Source organism: Poromitra crassiceps (genome assembly GCF_964638095.1).
Source record: "Poromitra crassiceps genome assembly, chromosome: 1".
NCBI lineage: Eukaryota > Metazoa > Chordata > Actinopteri > Beryciformes > Melamphaidae > Poromitra > Poromitra crassiceps.
Genome location: NC_139623.1, coordinates 53,182,510 through 53,203,470, shown reverse-complemented (window position 1 = coordinate 53,203,470; position 20,961 = coordinate 53,182,510). Strand labels below are relative to the sequence as shown.

At 43.7% G+C, this 20,961-nt stretch overlaps 1 protein-coding gene across 1 annotated transcript in view; it reads left to right on the top strand.

The window, feature by feature from the left end:
- dennd4b (DENN/MADD domain containing 4B) overlaps positions 1-20,961 on the top strand; it is a 214,681-nt gene that overhangs the window by 100,807 nt on the left and 92,913 nt on the right. The window contains exons 2-3 of the mRNA XM_083645668.1: positions 427-771; positions 18,365-18,620. Of these exons, the coding sequence (XP_083501794.1) occupies positions 446-771; positions 18,365-18,620 (582 nt within the window). The 5' untranslated portion in view covers positions 427-445. The remainder of the gene's footprint in view (positions 1-426; positions 772-18,364; positions 18,621-20,961) is intronic.

The window sequence follows — 20,961 nt, the reverse complement described above, 5'->3', positions numbered from 1 at the left end:
CACGTCAGAGAGACGTAAAGAGCACATTTCCATAGTAGAGCCGATATAATCCATTTCCTCATTGGCGAAATGGCGAGACTTTGGCACGCTATGGGGTGGCTCGAAGCGCGCGCGCGCGCGCACACACACACACACACACACACACACACACACACACACACACACACACACACACACACACAGTCTCAGAGAGAGGAGAGGGGGGTGGAGGAGAAGGGTGTGACCTGCAAACCTGCATCGCTTACTTCAACACCTGGGTCTGATTTTTAAAATCCACGGCGGGCCACAAATGCCAACGGGCTGCAGTTGGCCCACAGGCCGTAGTTTGGCCACCCCTGTCTTAAAAATGTCTTCATCTAATGTCTTCTCTCTCTCTGTCTTTCTCTCTGTCTTTCTCTCTCTGTCTCTCTGTCTCTCTGTCTCCAGTGGAGGGCAGACAGGCGGCATGACAGAGGACAAATGTCCCCAGCTGGTGGACTACTTTGTGGTGGCGGGTCTGGACCCGGCGGGGCGCTGGAAGCCTCTGGAGGAGGAGGGGCAGAGCTCGTCCTCATCCCCGTCATCGCCCCCTTGTGGCCGGGCAGTGCAGCCGGTGACGGACCTGGCTGTGATCGCCCGGGGCCTGGGCGAGGAGGTGCCCGAGGGCTTCACCTGCATCGAGCGCACCCCCGGCGGGCACCCCGCTGAGCTGAGCCAAGGACTTATCAACAACCCCCACCTGCTCCTCTGCTACAGGAGAGGACGAGACAAACCACCCATACTGGACCTTGGGTGAGAGAGACACACTGAGACACACACACACCAGAACATATAAATAACGTATAAATAAAGGTTAAATAAAAAATAAATCAAACATACGCGCGTACACACAGGCACGCACGCACGCACGCACGCACGCGCACACACACACACACACACACACACTCTGATAGGGCTTTTCCACTGGCACATTTGGCTGTGCCAAGTCGAGCTGCACTGATTTGTGTTTTCTTTACCAATTAAGGATGTCAGTTACATGAACATTTTTATTTAGACTAGTCTATAAGTAACAAAACACAACAAAATTGAGCACAATTTAATCATTTAATCTATAAGGTTAAAACTTTAATGAATGACATTAGTCAATAACCAGATTGCGTGTGGCACATTACAAAACATGACAACTCACCCCAGTACCGTGTATTCAGCACCGTGTATTCAGGCTCAATAAAATCAAGCCTTTGATTGAACAAAGTTGGGCGAAGAAGCATATCTTGCACTGTCATTCATGGCCATTATGAGCTGTGTTTAGGCAGCTTAGAGTTAGGCTGGAGAGGTTATATGCTAGTTTTATCTGACACAGCCTACATAGACCCTTTTAGAGCCGACGTCACAGGGGTAGTTGCACAACTCCGGGGAACTCAAGCCGAAACGAGGGAGATCCCCACGGAATATAGGAAAAGCCGTCTTGTGCCATATGCATATAGACGCTGGACATTCCCACTAGGAATATGACAATGTCCGGCACTACAACTTGATGCATTGGCTCCTAGACCCAATTTACGGCTGTGAATCTTCACTGGCCTCACGATTCGATTCGATTACGATTCACCTGTCAACGATTCCATTCGATTCCACGATGCATCACGATGCATCTCGATACAGCTCAAAGTATTGCAGCTCCAAGTATCAAATCCTCAATTTTCTGTATCATTACTGCACATGATATTTAGTATCAAGTCCCTTTTTTACTTAGAAAGTGCTTTAAAATCTGAATGTCAACAGAAATTTAAACATAAACGCTTCAACGATTCATCTGTCTTCGATTCGATTCACACGTCCGCATCGCGATGCATCGATTATACGATTAATTTTGACACCCCTAAGACCCATCCTGACAGTGAGTAGGGGTCAAGAAACCTCACCCCATTGAAAGAGTTAGCTTATTTTTGTAAGGTAACCTGTCTGTTGTTGGTGAAGCTTTAAAATACGTAGAGGAGGCATCAGGATCTTCCATATTTAGTTGTAAAGTTGTAACTTTCTGCAACGAATTCGGCTCCGCCCACGAAAAATACGTCATGCTGTTTACAAACTCTAAAAGGGTCTATACGACCTTATTTTAATTTACTAGATCAAAATGAGATGTTATCTCTGTCCGCTCCTTAGATTGTAACTAGGGATGCACACAATTAATCGAAGCTCGATTACTCGCTCGTTAAGGATTTACTCGAGCATGGAAAATTTACTTGATCAAAACAAAACAAAAAGCAACGTGCTTTCTGTCAGTAGAACGGTGTTTTCAAATCATTTTTCAATAATCCTCCAGAGGGCGCAATGATATCACTGTAACAGACTGTTCAGTGTGTATGCAAGGCTCTGTGGATGTCCCCTCAGAGTTACCGTAGTTGACGAGAGCTGGTGTTGACGAGTGTGCTAATGCTAGGCGCTAGCTGAGTGGAAGCATGTTATGACATTACAGCCTGACTCTCATTTGTTGTTTTATTAACACATTCACTGCCAGACGTTTTTTTTTACTGTAGTTAGCTTCTGCCAGAGGGTTTTTTTGAGGATTCTGGCTCATCTTTCAAGACCCGAGGATTCTTTTCTGCTAAGATTTTGTGAACACACAATATCTCAAAAGAACTAATAGAATGTGTGCTTTCTCTGTCTAAAAGAGTTAGTTTGTAGAGTTAGTAGTTATGTAAGCATTAGCAGTTGAATACAGCATGGTTTCAGCGTCAGAAAAATTATTCAGAGATAAACGGCTTTTTGTGAAATTCGATCACTTTAACCATTCATTTTTGGCATCAGTAAGACGTCAGACATCTAAACAATAGTTTTGAACAGTAATTTCCTCCATAACAGCAGGAAACCCCCCTCTGCTTCCAACTCCTCCCTCCGTGGGCGTTCTTCTTGGCTGCAGCGGCCGTCACAAGCTTGTCACCAGTCTCACTGCTTTGCTGTTGCTGCTGCTTGTCTGCGCGGCCGCTGTTTGAGAAAGTCTGGATGGACTCGCTCGCTTCTTGGAGTTTTGGTTGAGAGAAGCTTTTGCGATTCTGGTCATATTTATGCTGCGTGTTTCAAAGTGTGTTCCACCTGTAATCTATTATGCAAATTTGCAATCCCGCATCGCCAGCAATCAGCGCGAAAACGAAAGCGTTTTCCCCCATCCATTTTCATGAGAATGGCTGCTTTTTGCTTGCCTTCCTCTAGTCAGGAGAGCACTGTCGCCACTTAGTGGCTCGGTGGAATGGGTTGTAAACGTTCGGTGGCTCCAATAATTATATAAGAGATGTAAAAGGGTTAGATGCACATCCCACGGTAAAAAAAAAAAAAACATTTTTTTGACGTATTAATACGTCATTGGCAGTCAACCGTTGGATTATTTTTGACGTATTAATACGTCATTGCCAGTGAACGTGTTAACAAAGTGTAAGTAATAGGCGGACCCGGACACTCGGCTACATCACTATAGCCTTTTTCAGACAAGATGCTCTCCTTGAACAGTGTTCATTCGGATAAATTGGCTGGCTCCTCTTCCTCAAACCTGGAGCAACCCACCATCAGCGAGGAAGAGGAAGAGTTGCGATGCACGTACAACAACAATCACTTGAACATCTAATTAGTTGACTTTGCTACATCGTCAGTCACTCCCTGATCCTACCGTTCTGTCATTACTAATCTCATCACTGTCATCACATCAGTCAGATCAGCAGCCAATAGACTCTAATGTTATTTTTTGTCTGTACAACACCCTATTTGTCCTGTGTTTTATGGGCTCCCCAAGATCCATAAATCCTTGGTTAATCCACCCCTTCGACCTATAGTATCCAGCATCGGCTGTCTTCCAGAACCCCTTTCACAGTCCCTGGACTTTTTCTTAAAGAAATGTGTCCCCAAACTTCCCTCCTACTTAGGAGATACGACAGATGTGTTGACACTGCTAGATTCCTTTAACAGTGACAAATATTTTGCTCTTGTAACATGTGACGTTCAAAGCCTTTACACCTGCATCCCTCATGATGCAGGCATGGAAGCACTGTTACATTATTTGGAAACTCGCCCCACTGAGGTGTTACCACCCAATGATTTTTTGCTAACCCTCAGAAATAGTCCTGTCCAAAAAAGAATTCCAGTATGCAGGCTCCTATTTTCTGCAGAGACGAGGGGTTAGTATGGGAAGCTCTTTTGCACCGTTGTATGCTTGTCTGGTCATGCGGTTTTGGGAAGAGAAATGTATTCACAACTCAGCTAACAACCAATTCCTCTCCAAGATCACACTATGGAAAAGGTACATCGATGACATTCTGTTTATTTGGACTGGTACCACTGATGAACTCAATAATTTTCTGGACTATATCAATTCCACCACACAACACCTACGGTTTACAGTGGAACACTCCATGGACAAAATAAACTTCTTTGACCTAACCATTTATAAAAACGGACACGGAGGTTTAGAAAGCACCATCTTCCGGAAACCTCTCAGCAGAAACACGTTACTGAGAGCCGACAGCCATCATCCGAGGCAACTCATTAAAAACATTCCCACAGGTCAATTTCTGAGACTAAAGAGGAACTGCAGCACCGAGGAGGAGTTCACACACAAAGCAGTAGAAATGACAGAACGCTTCCTGAACAGAGGCTATCCCAACTGAGTTCTCCCCTATCGGTGGAGAAATAAAAAACAATCAAAAAACACTGGCATGTTCTACAGAGCGACCCCACCATGAAACCTTTGTGTGCTGAACCCCCTCACATTGCGTTCAGGAGATCTCGTTCACTCAGAGACAGACTGGTGCACAGTGCCATGACCCCTCCCTGCAAGCCTACGTGGTTACCCCCCTTCCCCTCCCTGGCTTTTACAGATGTGGTCACTGCACACACTGTTCTAACTCATCTGACACCAAACATTTTGTCCATCCACCTACCGGCAAGAAATACAATATCACTTCCTTCATAAACTACAGCACCACACATGTTGTGTACATTCTCAAATGTCCATGTGGGCTAGTATATGTCGGCCAGACCAAACGGGCGCTCAAAGCCTGCATTGCCGAACACAAAGCGGCCATCCGTAATCACAACATGGACTACGCAATAGCGCGTCATTATGCCCAAGCACAACATGGCTCTGCTGCCACTCTCAAATTCTGGGGGATTGAGAGAGTCGCCTCCTCACAGAGAGGGGGCGACATTGTAAACAAACTGCTGAGAAGAGAGGCTTTCTGGATTCACAGTCTCAATACTGTTGAACCAAATGGACTCAATGAAGAATTAAGCCTCTCGTGTTTTCTGTAACTTATAACTTGTACCTTGCTAATTAGGAGGAATCGGCTGTTGTTATTTTATTGTGTTTCTTATTATATATTGCTTATCTTGTTGTTTGCTGTGGGTTGGCTGTTATTTCTTGTGCCTTCCCCTGTTTGAGTGCTGCATATGTATTGGCTCATTGAGTGATATACCTCCCACCCTCATTAGCCAATGACAGAATGTCGGGTGTACTGGGAGGCTTTTTAAACCACTTGTCTTTGTGCCATCATTGTTTGACTGTGATGAAGACGCTGTGCGTGGAAACGAGTCACTGCACCTGATTCAAACCACTTTCCAGTGAATCGAGTGCTCCAGAATCTTCCTTTCTTTATTATACTGTCCTGTTCTGAGAGCACCGGCCTCCCACTGCAGAGGGGCTGGAGACTCTTTCTACTCTAATGTTAAGTTTAACATCACCCATTAATTAGCAGGACCACTTAGCAAGGCCCTTAACCCCAACCGCTCCAGTGGAGCTGCTCAGTGGAGCTGCTCAGTGGCGAGCAGATCAGACTGTGGTTGTATAGGTCAGCTTCCACCTATGAATGTGTGTGAATGGGAGCAGGGCACTCCTAAAGCTTCTATTATGCTCACCCTGCCGTGAAGGGCGCGGGGGTGGAGCGAGGGGCGGGCGCGTCAAATGACGTAAATTTGTTTGCCATGGTTGGGCGCTACCTCCGTCTGGCGCTCGCCTTGTGCATGATTTTTTTTCTAACAGCGTGAGCAGCGCACGGCTTCTCTCCAAACATGTCCGCTTTCAAGCCACTGAGCCCTGAACACTGAGCTGTGTTTTCGCCACATTTCTTGACCCATGTGGTAGGCTATAAACTTTGATTTGCAACTGTTCGTTTTTAGTCATTTCACCAAGTAAATGTGTTGTGTTGAGAGCATTATTGAGAGAGATTAAAAGCAGCACAGAGTAGGCTATCAGGGCTGAGAACTAAAACGGCTTTCAGTAAAAACAAGTTTGGTGATTCCTTCATGTGCTGATGTGGGGTCATTTGAGAGTGAAAGCGCACTCAGTACTGCACATAATAGTGTTTCATTGAGACTTTTCACGGGCTGTTCTCACCATTGTACAATACATGCTGATCACTTTCTGAGTATAATGGCATCTGCCCCAGCGCGAGGTCTGCACGGTGACTCACGGAGACTCGCGGGGCCACACCCCCACAGAGCTTTGGTCGAGTATAATTCAGCCTTAAGAAAGAGAGCATTGCTTTCAGTGAGACTCCCCAAGTATAAATAAAGGTTAACATGTTAGTCTACAGCAGTGGTATTCAACCTTTTCCCTACTAAGAGCCGCATTGACCAAAAACACATCACAGGCTCTATCTGAGAGGCCATTTACACCTGGCGTTAACATGCGTTTTCTGCAATCAGATTGCAATCTGTCTGATTGCACTCTGATGGCAGAAATGGTTGTCTTCTCAATCCGCATAAAGTTGCTGTATCCAGATTGAGAGGACACATTGCATTTACACTTGTGTTCAATGTGTACACAATGCATCCCTGACCACCTCCGGAGGTGGTTTGGCCGATCAGATTGCAATCCTTCTTCAATGCGTTTTGGGGGTGTTTACACCTGGCATTTCAAGTGATAAAACACAATCTGATTGCCATCTGATCACAGAAAATGCATGTTAGCGCCAGGTGTAAATGGCCTCTGAGTATCTGCTGGTGGATCTGCACACAGTCCAAACCCATGTCCTTAATTATTTACACTACAAGTAGAGCTGCAACTAAATATTATTTTCATTATTCATTCATTTGACAATTATTTTCTCGACTAATCGGTTAATCGTTTGGTTTATAAAATGTCGCAAAATGGTGAAAAACATTGATCACTTTTCCCCAAAAGCCCAAGATGATATCCCCAAAATGTCTTCCTTTGTCCTGACCAACAGTCCACAACCCAAAGAGAATCAGTTTACTGTCATAGAAGACTAAAGACACCAGAAAATAATCACATTTAAGAACCTGGAAAGAGAGTTTTTTTTTCTTTAAAATTAGTTTAAAGGATTAATCGATTATGAAAATGTTTGGTGATTAATCTCTTGTCGATTGATCGACTAATCATTGCTCTAAACACGCAGAGCAGTCAGTCAGCTCTGCTGCTGTCCTGAAAAGCCGTGAAGAATTCTTTGAGCCGTGTGTTTGAAGAGTTTGGCCATCTTGTTGAACTGTTTCACCTCAAGGTCAGTGTTTCCCACAGGACAGCTGGCAGCAGCTGACTGATCTCAATAACCTCAATAAATAACACCCACACTTCATGTTTTCCATCTGCTGTTTCTGTTTAATATGCAAAATGAACTTTAATTCATTTGCATTGCATTGAAAAGTCAAACAATGAAGTTTTGGTCGAGTTAATGTTATTTGCGTGGATGTATATAAGTGTGGACAGAGTGGGAGCACACAGACTAACCAAGTGCAGCAGTAAATACAGGGAGGAAGGCAGAGTCATGGTAATGTGTTGTCACTAATGGACTTACTGAACAGACTTAACAAGCCAGACGGGATTAGTTTTCAGGACAATGTGCCTAAATAATTGTTAACACAGGACATCTGTAACGTTAACTCATTCTCTGCCAAAGACGTACCCGGACGTACTTTTAACAATGGCGTTCTGTGCCAAAGACGTACTCGGACGTACTTTCATGTTTTGGCTGTTTACATTACATCAGACACTTTCCCAGCCTGTGACATTGTTTCAGGTCAAACAGATAAAAGGAACCCGCTAGTTTAGTATTTATGGGTGGAGCCTGTGGTCGAAACAGAGTCCGACCCAGTCGTTCTCGGATGGCGACGATGGCGAGGAAGACGCCGGCATTTTCGTTGTTGCTCCACGACAGGGGGCCAGGGCGACGAAGGCTCCCCTTCACAGCGTTCTGATCCGTCTGATGACACAGATGAATCGGAGGAGGAGAAATGGGTGCCACTTGGAGAGAGCGATGACGATGGTAAAAAGTAGCCTATTTTTTGTATCGCGTTTGAGATGAAATGATCACACACACAACATTCGAGTATAATTGTCACGCATTGTTTATAACTTATGCCGCCGGCATGACTCGCTTCACGTTTCCTCTTGCCAGCTCTCCCTCTCAAGGGAGAGCTCTGTCACACTCAAGGGAGGGGGAATCACATGGATACGTCAAATGCGTCAAACCGCGTCACACACCCGTCCCCAGCAACCAAGGCGAAACATGTGTCACATAAACATTTCAAAGTTTACAGCACTAACGTAGCTATTGTGTGATCTTCTGTGCTAACGTTAGTTATGAGAGGTAACGTGACAGCAGGTAACGTTACAGCACTCGTTATTCCTGTGTGGGTGTGTGTGTGTGTGTGTGTGTGAGAGAGAGAGAGAGAGAGTGTGTGAGTGTGACCACATAAGGGTTCGTTCCATTTGTTTATGCTTTTATCAAGCTAAGCTAAAAATCCACATGGCAACTGTAAAAGTAAATTATTTATTTGATTTTGTGCACATATTTATCATACTTTGATAAATACTGCGGCCAAGCCTCATCTGTCAAGAAACCCCAGGGGCCAGACTCTCTCTATCTCTCTCTCTGTAGCCGCTCACTGGGCGGGATGGACCGACACAGCTCCCTCAAATACATTCTCTTATTTTTTATTTTTTATTTATTTATTTGGGAAAACAAATACTGTATAATGTGTCTGATGTGTCACTGAGGCAAAAAATAAAAGGCTCAAAAGAGAGTTCTGCTTGAAACGGTGTGGAAGTAGTTTGCTTTGATGTGCGCGAATGATTAGATGATGCACTTTGAAGAAGTTGGGATCCGTGTCTGAGAGAAATAGTTGCTGGTTCGATGTTTATCCGTTCACCTGCGTCGCGTTGAAGCACTTTTTACAGACTGGCTTCGTTTGATGTGTCCGGGCTTGCCTTCGCCTTCGGAAATCAGCACGCCCACACATGAAGCTGACATAGGCTACCGCTCTTATTATCACAAGATCATTTCGCCAGTTTGCTTTAATGTGCGTGAATGATTAGATTATGCCCGCTGGAACATTAAGCAACTGTGTAGGCTACACCTCGCCCATGAGAGAAGGACCAGTGTCGTGGAAAATGACTGGACCCGTTTCCCACTTGTGAACCCTTAAGAGCATTCCGCTCTTCTGACTGGCTCGAAACTGGTGAAATCTCCGCGACGACGGGGTCGCGCTTATACCGGCACAACGACTTTCCCACATGCAGGCATTAGACCACGTTCCGGTCATTTAGCGGTACAAAGCGCATGTGGGAAAATGGCTTCAGTGTAACAGCAACATACAGAAAGTAGGTCTAGTTGTTTTTGTTCATGTGATGCATAATATATTAAGCTTATGTAACATCACATATAATATATACAGATGATTATGTAATGCTGTAGTGGACACAGTGTTCAATGCTATCTTTACCATCGGACAGAAACTTATTAAATGAATGTGGATTGGACTGGGTCAATGTGATGAGATCCAGATTATTACAGATGGCAGAACATAACCAGAGAGTGAGAGACCATGATAACCAGGGAGAGAGAGAGAGACTATGATAACTAGGGAGAGAGAGTCTCATCTTTCCAGCTCAGTAGATTTATTCCTCACAGCTTTTCATTGCTGTGATCTGCAGCCTGCTGGTCGATACTAAGAGCGTTGAGAGCAGTGGGAGCAGAGGCTCTGGGGAGACATCACAGAGGATCAGCCTGCTTAAAGACACCAGGCGGACGGCTGAGAGGAGAGCTGAATAAATTTATATAGTATTACATAATGTACGTAATGCATATTCACACTTCCCCAGCTGGGGGGCAGAGACCCCGTCTTGTAACTGGAAGGTCTCATGTTCAACATGTCCTGGAACAAGATGGGGAGCCCTTGGCATCGTTCTTAGTTGAATTCCTGAGAATGTTCCAAAATTATGTTGTTTAGATCAGTTTATAAAAGGCAAAATAACGCACACCAAAGGTTGTGGTGAGGTGCTGACAGCTGAAGATAAACTTTAAATGAAAGAAAGTGTCGCACACTCTGGCTCCATATGCATACTTTAATGATGACGTTTCGGCCGTCCGGCCTTCTTCAAAATCAACAGCAGTTTGGAACAACAGGTACTGGAAATGTTTTAAAGGCTAGGCCACACCCTATTCACACATCTGGTGGTGATTACATGATCATTGGGGTGAGGCAAACAATCAGTGACTGACTAGTCAATCATATACAGTATACAGCAAACACCATACAATTACAAAGTTAGCTAAACCAATATATATATACGGTATACACTAACCCAAATACATGTTTCTGATAGATATAAAGAGAATTTATACATTAGCTCTATATGAACATCATAAATAACCATCTAAATATCCAATGATAAGCTACTTTAAAGGAAACATTTTAAATCAAAATCCACATTGAGTCCATGAGGGGACAGGGTTCTTAAAGGATGGATCCAAAAGTGTTCCCTCCTAGAAAGTGAGACCTCCAAGTTACCTCCTCTAAGAGGGAGCGAGACCCTTTCAATACCAATGTATCTTAAGGAGGAGATGGGATGATTAAATTCAACAAAATGAGCTGCCACTGGATAATTCATATTTTTGCACCTGATAGTGCTTCTGTGTTCAGCAATACGAGTTTTCAATGCTCTACTCGTCTTGCCTACATAGGATTTGCCACAAGGGCAAGTGATGAGATAAATGACCGATTTAGTTTGGCATGAAATTACTCCTTTTATAGGAATCACTTTACCTGTGTGGGGATGTTTAAAGTTGTTACAACGGTAAGTATAATTGCATTGACTACAACAACCACATCGGCGATTGCCATCAGGGATAGGTGTTAGAACAGTTTGGGCTGGTACTGATTGAAGAGGTGGTAAGTATGAATGTACCAGACAGTCTCTCAGGTTTTTACCTCTTTTATATACCATGAGAGGCTGTTCTTTGAACACATTGTCAAGTTGACAGTCAGAGGATATGCCAATGTTTTTTAATTATTCTCTTGATCTGTTCTGAACCCCTCAAGTATTCTGTAGTAAACATTACCCGGTCATTTGATTTAACAGTAGGTTTCTTTTTCAAAAGATCAGACCTCGGTTTGTCTATTATTTTAGTGGCCGCACAATTAAGGACAGATTTTTTATATCCTCTTTGTTGAAATTTATTTTGCATTTCACTCATGTTTCTGTCAAAATCCTCAGTTTTCTGGCAAATTCATTTTAATCTGCAGAATTGACTAAAAGGGAGACAATTTTTTAATGGTAATGGATGGTCAGAGTCCGCCCTTAGTAAAGTATTTCTGGCAGTAGGTTTCCTGAATAGATCTGTATACAAGTAATTATTCTCTGATTATCCATAAATCTATGTAAAATGTGTTATGTCTATTGTTTTTGATTATATGAAATAGAGGGTATTGTACATAGTGTTTGGATGACCAAAAATAAAAATCTGCAAAATCAATCAAAAATCAATCAAATCCAGAAAACTGAGGCGTTTGTGATCATAATCCATACTGTAGTAAATGACAGAAATTCTGAACATGGTAAATGGTAAATGGCCTGCATTTATATAGCGCTTTTATCCAAAGCGCTTTACAATCAGTAGATAGTCTACATTCACCCATTCATACACTGATGGCGGCAGGCTACCACGCAGGGTGCCTACACACCATCGGGAGCAAGGAGGGTTAAGTGTCTTGCCCAAGGACACAGCGACAGCAGCTGGGAGGGAGCGGGGATCAAGCCGCCAACCCTTGCGTCATTGGCCGACCCGCTCTACCTCCTGAGCTAAAGCCGCCCCCTCATGTTGCATATCTCAACATGAGTTGAGATATGCAAAAAATGACTCCAATTGGGTTTTGGAACCTTTGAATAAACAAAAAATATCATCCAAGTACCTCCTCCACAAGAATACATTCTCCTTAAAGGCATGGTTAGAGTAAATTAACTTCTGTTCAAACAAGCCCAAATACACATTAGCAAACGAAGGTGAACAGGAACTACCCATTGGTACACCATGTTTTTGAATATAAAATGCATCTTGACACATCCAATAGTTGCGTTTTAAAATCAGAGTGGCCAACTCCAAAATACAGCTCTCAGAGGGCCCAACCCTAGATCGATCTTCTGAAAGGAAATGTTTTAGGGCCTCAATGACTCCCTCATGTGGTATAGATGTATACATAGCATTTACATCAAAAGACACTAAATAAAGTTCCTCCTCATCTAAGAGAGGATCAATGGATTCTATGATGTTTATTATGTGCCCTGTGTCTTTGGTAAAAGAGGGGAGGTTCTCAGCTAGTGGTCTTATAAAGTGATCCACGAAAGTGGACAAACTAGAGGTAAGGGAGCCAATACTGGCCACAATGGGCCGACCTGGAGGATGTTCAAGATTTTTATGCACTTTGGGTAATGTGTAGAAAGTAGGAATAATTGGGTGTTCAACTTTCAAAAAGTCATATTCTTTTTTAGAAATTTCACCATTCTGTAAAAGATTCTCAAGGGCTTCATGGATAGTACTTTTAAATGATTGTGTTGGATCTCCTGGAAGTCTATTATAAAAATCATCATCTGAAAGTTGTCTTAAACACTCATTCACACAGTCAACTCTATTCAAGAGCATTTTAGATCAGTTTAGTCACACTGTTTCTGGTTTCCATCTTTTCCATAGCTGCATTTCTATTCATTCAGTCTGCAGTGAAACAGTGGTCAAGGATCAAATGATAAATGCTTTTTGTAGATACTTGACCTACTTGATACTTAACTCAGGAAGTTTATTTTCAGGGTTTTCCCGGCTCAGAATGGGCCTTTGGGGGGTGACTACGCACAACAAGAAGCGTGATTGGTCCAATCATGCTACAGCCTACAGTACAGTTGTTGGGGCGGCTGTAGCTCAGGAGGTAGAGCGGGTCGTCCACTAATTGCTTTAGATAAAAGAGGTCGGTGGTTCGATCACCGCCTTCTCCAGTCCGCATGTCGAAGTGTCCTTGGGCAAGATACTGAGCCAGCACCCTTTGTGGTAGCTTGCCGCCATCGGTGTATAAATGTCTGTGTGAATGGGTGAATTTACCTACTGATTGTAAAGCACTATATAAATGCAGGCCATTTACCATTACATTTGACTTTTGGGTTTGTAGTCAGGGTTATCATGAACACAAATTATCAGTCATTCTCAGAAATGAAGGAGCAATGTGTTTTCACAGCACCCCTAGTCTCTTAAAACAGACTGTCTTTTATCTACATCCGGCAGATGCAGCTATATACAGTCTGTACTTCGTGGGGGAGAATCATGCACCAAACGGAAGAGGAAGTTGAAAGGCGGGACTTCCGCTCATTCGTCCAATCAGAATTTAACATTAGCTAACTAGTAGCTGTATACTGCTGTAGCTATCGTTAGCTAACGCTGATTAGTAAGACGAACGATAAGCTCAGTAACGTTAGCAACTTACCTCATCACTTTCGTTTAACTCTGGAATAAGTGCACGTCTTGCACGAGGTTCCTCCAAGCCGCGGATACATCGTTTACGTCTATCAGGGTCTTATTTCACCGGTTTCGTCGGCGTAGCTTCCATGGTAATTCTAAAGCACTGCTAGCATTAGCAACCTGCATCGGTTTAAGTTTCCGGGGGGAACATATTTTTCGTGGACACGCGTGTCGTGATTGGTCAGATTCCGTCGAACTTCCTTCCGGTCTGAAGGTTTTTTTCACTACTTCCTTGTGCATGTTCTGGGGGTCTAACGTACAGACGGTATGGCGAGAGCATTTGAAAATTGCGGAAGCCAACTCGTCTGTTCTAAGAGACTACAGCACCCCAGGCCCAAGTTTCAGACATTCAACCTACAAATGTGAGAATTTTACTTTGAAATGATCTAAATTACGGTAATACAAAAATGGTTGACTTTGAGTTGGTGTGTAGCCAGAGTTGCCCTGATCTCAAATAGATCCGTCATTGTCAGAACTTATGGATCAATGTGTTTTACAGCACCCCACGTTTTAGAAAATAAGCCATTTTAAAATTTAAGGTACAAATGTGGGACTTTAATTCTCTAAAATTAAAAAAGTAAAAAAAAAAAAAAAAAGTATATATAGTTGATTCAGGATTCAAGGTGTTTATTGTCACTTTGGTTGTACAAGTACCTGTACACCCAGGCTGGGAGGATCCGCATGACATAATATAGGACAAGGACCAAAAAGCAACACGTAATAAATATATTTTGGAGGGGGGGGGGGTAAAAAACTTATATTTTTGCATTGGAGTAATGTATATCTAAAGTTCTGACGTAAATAACAGGATGTTCTGGCGGCCGCCACTAAAACAGATTTGGGCCTTTTCAAGCCAGATTTAGAGGATTATTAAAATAGGACCATATGACCATAACCATCAATGTTTGCTCCTTTTCGCACTCATTATTAGCAGGTAGAAGCAGTCAATTAAGTTGTATTTTTTGACAACATGTAAAACCACTTTGTTTTTTATTTCAAATTGTTTTTATTCGTTTTTAAACAATACAAACAAGAAAAAACAAAACTCGTAGAAGACAGACAATACAAAATAGGTGCAAGGTTGCATGATGTCATACATGTATACAATATCCTGAATAATTGCGATGCAATGACAACCAAGTGTAAAAAAAAAAAAAAAAAAACCCAAAATAATAGAGAGAAGGAAAGAACAAGAGGGGGGTGGGAAGAGGGTAGGGTAGAGGTGTTGGGGGCTACTAATCTAAAGTTCTTGCGTCAAATTCCTTATAATAATCTAAGAAGGGGTGCCAAGTCATTTCAAACTTTTCCAGAGAACCCTGGACTGTGCATCTGACTTTCTAGTTTAAGAAATGACATTACCTCCCGAATCCAGCGTGAGTGTGATGGAGGTGTGGGCGATTTCCGTAAAACCACTTTGGTATCTCAAAAAAGTCTCACCTACTTTTTCCAAAGAGTGTTCTAGTCAGGAAAGAATGCAAGTTTGGTTGGCATGCAGTTTCGTCTACTGCAGAGAGATCTGTAGCGTTAGTGTCCTCTGGCTCTGCTGCTGCACAAACCACCAGTGTGTTTTTGGATGCGTCCCCCGCTGTTATTAACGTCATTGTTTTGGCTGCATCATCATCTTCATCATCGTCTGTCTCTCCACTGTCCACCACCAATACAGGTGCGGAAACGGGTGCACTACAAACCGCACTTGTTGAGGGGGAGCGCGACGAGTCATCTTTTTCCTTGTCAATGCGACGTTTCTTGCCTTTGTCGAAAAAGCTTAAAGGGATACACCACTTTTTTGGAAGTTTAGCTCATTTGCCACATCCCCCCCACATAACAAAGATACACCATGCCTTACCGGCACTGTCCGCTCAGTTTACAGTGAGCTACAGTCGTGAAGTTAGTAATTATCGCCATAGAATGGAGGCTAATGGTACAGCTGTTAAAAATCTGCCAAAACACACATCTCACTGCGCCAAAATACATGTTGTGCTTCGGGTACTCACCACATGATGAAATATTAATCCAAAATGCACATAATTGGTCTTTTTGGAAGGAAAAGAGGTAGCCGGCACTACTTTCCAAACATGGCCGCCGACCTCTTTTCCTTCCAAAAAGACAGATTATGTGCATTTTGGATTAACATTTCATCGTGTGGTGAGTACCCGAGGCACAACATGTATTTTGGTGCCGTGAGATGTGTGTTTTGGCAGATTTTTAACAGCTGTACCATTAGCCTCCATTCTGTGGTGATAATTACTAACTTCACGACTGTAGCTCACTGTGAACTGAGCGGACAGTGCCGGTAAGGCATGGTGTATCTTGGTTATGTTGGGGGGATGTGGCAAATGAGCTAAACTTCCAAAAAAGTGGTGTATCCCTTTAAAAGCGAGCTCTGTTTCATGTCTTCTCGATTTGACGCTGCAGCTGCATTTGTTTACTTTACAACTTAGTAAAGTTAGCTAGTTTCCCATGATGCTCTGGGGCACAGAGGCATAGCGGATAGTCGGACACTTACGCATGACAGGCTGTGCATGACAGCTGATGTGTTTTGCAGACAAACAAACAAAACACAAATATTGTCCCCCCCCTTTTCTTTGGGTGTGCCAGCTGCCTGTGTGGGTGGCACTGGCACACCCGTAGCTACGCCGTTGAACCATAGCAACAGGGATGCAGTCAAAGCCTCTGTTTACAATGTATTGCAACACGTTAACAAGCCAACATCTGATTACAACAATGAGTGATACCAAAGATGATGGGATTTCAAGCAAGACCAATCAACTTCAACTCACTTCCTGTCATTTTGGCACGCGGGTTTTGCCCATGGTTTCCACGGACATGGCCAGTAGGAGATTTTCAGGAGGTCTGAGTCTATTAATGACAATGGGAAAAGTCAACGTGATCTCAGATTATGACAGATCCCTTCGCCCCATATTCACTAAAGTAAATATTCGGCCCATTCTCCGAAGCCACATATCTTCAGAATATTCTGACACTAAAATGTAATTTTTCAGACCGAAAGATCAGGAGAAAATTAAACTTGTTCAAGACCGGTCTCTATCTCAGCAACACACTCGCGAGGAACTTTTGTTAGCGGCCAGGGAGTGATTAGCTAAAGCTACATGTGAAGTTTGTTGATGATGTAGCTAAATCTGTGACTAGAAAAATATTTTTATGCCTCCGCCGGTGATAGCCAGGCCGGAGGCATTATGGATCCGGGTTGTCCGTCCGTCCGTACGTACGTCCGTACGATGTTTGTTAACGCGATATCTGAGGAACGCCTTGACGGAATTTCATCAAATTTGTCTCAAACATCGACTTAGACTGAGCTACAACCTCCTGAGCTACAGCCGCCGCCGCCATCGGCCCTGCTGAACAGATCTGCATTTGCCTGTATAGGTTTAATCATTTTATTCATCGACATGGCAAACCTCCCCGCAAAGCCAAGGGTTTAAGCTGCTCGCTACAGTGAGATACACATTATAGACTGTGCGCCCCTAGTGGTTGAATGCCATTATTGACGAGATTGTCTTATTCTCTGTTTTTGGTGTACTTTGTGGCAGTGTTACAGCGCCACTTACCGGCCTCAGGCGGCCTGGCATATATACTACAGCGGTTTCAGTGGTATTCAGTGGTTTCATGTGGATCCACACATTTCTTGAAACGATTCCGTGTTTATGGAAAACCTTTCTTAAACGAAAAAAAAAAGATTGGTTCCGTCTCCGTGTGGACATGGCCTTAGTTACTGTATTGAGCTAACAAGGGGCAGCTTTGTGTTTATATGTGTGGTTTGTGTGGGGTTTGGGAACTCAAAATCTCTATTTCAAGTTAGCTTGCTAGGTCAGCACTAACCCCGCGTCAACAGGCACAGTCCTCTCACAACACTTGAGGGGAGAGGTGACCATGTGACCATTTGGGAGACTTGCTGCTACCATTTGGCATTTGTTAGAATTGGCAGAGCCTGCTGTGAATCATCTATAGTAATAGAATATCTATAGTGATACTTTTTAACCTGATGCTGACAAATGGTTTTGTGTGATCTGATCTCACCATCTTGCACAAACCCAGCTGCCTTGCAAGATTAGATACTTTGTATTATCTCACACATCCCATTCGCTATTCAACTCGCTACTTCAGGCTGTGGCCGAAAAGTACATGGCCTCTGTGGAGGCAACCATGACATGACATGACCATTATCCCGTAATACCATTACATATTAACACCAATGGTGAACACTAAAATTAGTTTCAAATGCCACAGAAAAACATAGAGATGTTAGATATACTCAATCTGAGCTTCAGCATTCAATCCAATCAGGATACCATGTGATCAAGAAAAAGTTTAGTGACAACAAAGTGTGACTGTGCAGAATTCTGTTGATTTCTGACACACTAATCTTTCCAGTGACGCCATTGGCTGCTAGAATGTAAACAACAAAATGTTAGTACAAAGTGACAATAATATCATTTAGATGCAGAGCTTGTGAAACTGTGATGGTCAAGAGTCTCATTAGTGATTAGTACAGCAGAATAACATGGAGCTGATATCACCATTCATGTTCCTGACCCACCATAGGGACTGACACGTGTGCCTCTCTCTCCCCCTGGCAGGGTGCTGTACGAGGGGAAGGAGCCTGTGAAGCAGGGCTGGTACGTGATTGAGACGACTCCGTACAGCCGCTCGGCGAGCCTGTCGGCGGGGGGCGGGCCCGCGGCTCACCGGGTGTTCCTGACGTACCGCCGGGCGCTGGACGCTCAGAGCCTCCACAGCCTGGGCGTCACCGACATCGCCCTGCTGCTGCCCAGCAAGGGAGAGGTCGCCCCGCACACCTTCTGCCGCGTCGACAAGAACCTCAACACTGGCATGGTGAGGGGTGGGGTGTTTCTCTGATTTGTTTGATTAAATAAGTATCTAAATTACCAGTATTATGTTTAGAGACCGACCGATATATTAGTAGGCCGATATATCGGTACCGATATGGGCTCATTTGGCCATCAAACGTCATATCTGTATCGGCTAAAATGTTTGCCGATATGAGAAAATAGGGTTAGGGGTTATTACTCGGGATGTCACGATATTCCGTCGACGTTCGCGATATCAAAACGTGACGATATCGTGGAGATGAAAAACTATATCCCGAGAAAAAGAACCTCTGAACATGCTGCACTGACGGGCCGGCACTCATCTGTATTCTCTCTCTATCTTTTTCATTGCTTTGCTTGAAATGGGGACTAAACCGATGCTCATTAAATATATCAATATGTTGATATATGTATGTTTTTGTTTTTGTCTTTGTTTGAGCCTGTTGTTTTGTTTTGTTCTGAAAATTGTCAAAAACAAAAAAATAAATAAATTGCGCAACACTTATTCACGTTTCCCCGTGCGGTTATCCCCATGCGGACCGTGTGTTTCAGTGGATGACAGCAGCGCACTGGCTGTGTGTCTGCTGCCTGCACTGGCAGAGGCACGGACGGACACTCTGACAGGGAGACCCTGCCGGTCCAAGTGGCAGGCGAGATGTCTCCCCTCATCTCTAAAGACTAGACCTACAGTAGTCTGAAATGAACTAGTTTGTGCCATTGTTTCCACGGGCACAACATGTCGGGTAAGCAGTTAATTAAGTATAGCCTATAGGGCTGTGCCGATTCACTTATCTCCCGATTCGATACTATCACGATACTTGGGTGCCGATTCAATATATATTGCGATTCTTAAGTATTGCGATTCTACGATTATTGCGATTCGATATTACGATTTATTGCGATTTGTTTATTTTTTTCTTTTCTTTTTTCAGTTTGTTTGCTTTTTTACTCTAGAACATGGGAAAAGTTGAATCATACACTAGAGACTGTATATTATATCATGAGTAGGGCTGGGCAATATAGTTAAAAAGTATATTGATATAACATCTTTCATATCAGTCTATATCGATAATTATTGATAATTTTAATTACCTGTTTTTATTAATAAAAAACATGAGAAGAAAAAGGTTGCATTTAGCCACTTTATTTTGAACCACCTTATTTTCAAGGCACACAGGTAGGTCTAATTTGTCACACACACACATACATGCTCTGAGTGCAACTGCAAGCAGTAATTTACAGACATGGTGACGTTTTACTTTGTTGACAGCCTAGCTTTGCCAGCATTGTAAAAAAAATGTTTGGTAACGTGTATTTCAGGGTTGTAGGGTTTACGTTAGGTGAATCAGAGGTGTGGAAAAGCCTGGGTTTTGCTTTGACTTGCTTAACACGTTGAGTGCCATAGCCGAGATATCTCGTCTTACATAATCCAACGGTTGAGTGCCATAGACGAGCTATCTCGTCTTACATAAACATTTTTTTTTTTTTACGGTGGGACATCAATCAACTCCTTTTACGTCTTCTATATCACTATTGGAGGAAGAGAATGTGTATAATCTATTTTACCGACCACTAAGTGGCGACAGTTCTCTCCAGACAGAGACAGAGAGAAAGCCACAGCCACGGGACCCGTGGCTGTGGCTTTCCGTGCTGGAGAAAGCATTCTAATTTTCAAGGAAATAGCTGGGCGTTTTTTTGACGGTGCTACGTGGATCAATGCCCCCCGCGTCTCCTATGGAGATATTGGAAGTATTGAATGTGTATAATCTATTTTACCGACCAGCTAGGTGGCGACGGTCCTCTCCCGACAGAGATAAAGTCAACCAAAAGCAGCCACCTCCCGCGGAAATGGCTTGGCGATTTTACAGTCAGAAACGAACGAGCCTCATTCTCATACTGTAGGCGGGGACGCTTTCGCGCTGCTGCGGTGGGGGGTTCCAGAAATGGACTAGGTGAGCAGCATAAAGCCTAGAGTCGCACGGGGCTTCATCGGGGCTCTCAAACCCAAGAGACAGTGAGACCTATCCACACTCGCTGCCAGGGAGAGAGGCTGCTCAAACTCCCAGCAGCAGAGCACTCCGCAGCACAGACGGAGGGAGGAGTTTGGAGACACACACACACTCTCTCTCTCTCGGACTAGAGAGAGAGAGGAGAGAGAGAGAGAGAGAGAGAGAGAGAGAGAGAGAGAGAGAGAGAGAGAGAGAGAGAGAGAGAGAGAGAGAGAGAGAGAGAGAACACAGAGCGGGAGACAGACACGCCGCGGGGGCAAAGAACGGACAGAGATCCCCTCCCCCCAGAGCCGCGGAGCAACGCGCGAACACACACACACACACACACACACACAC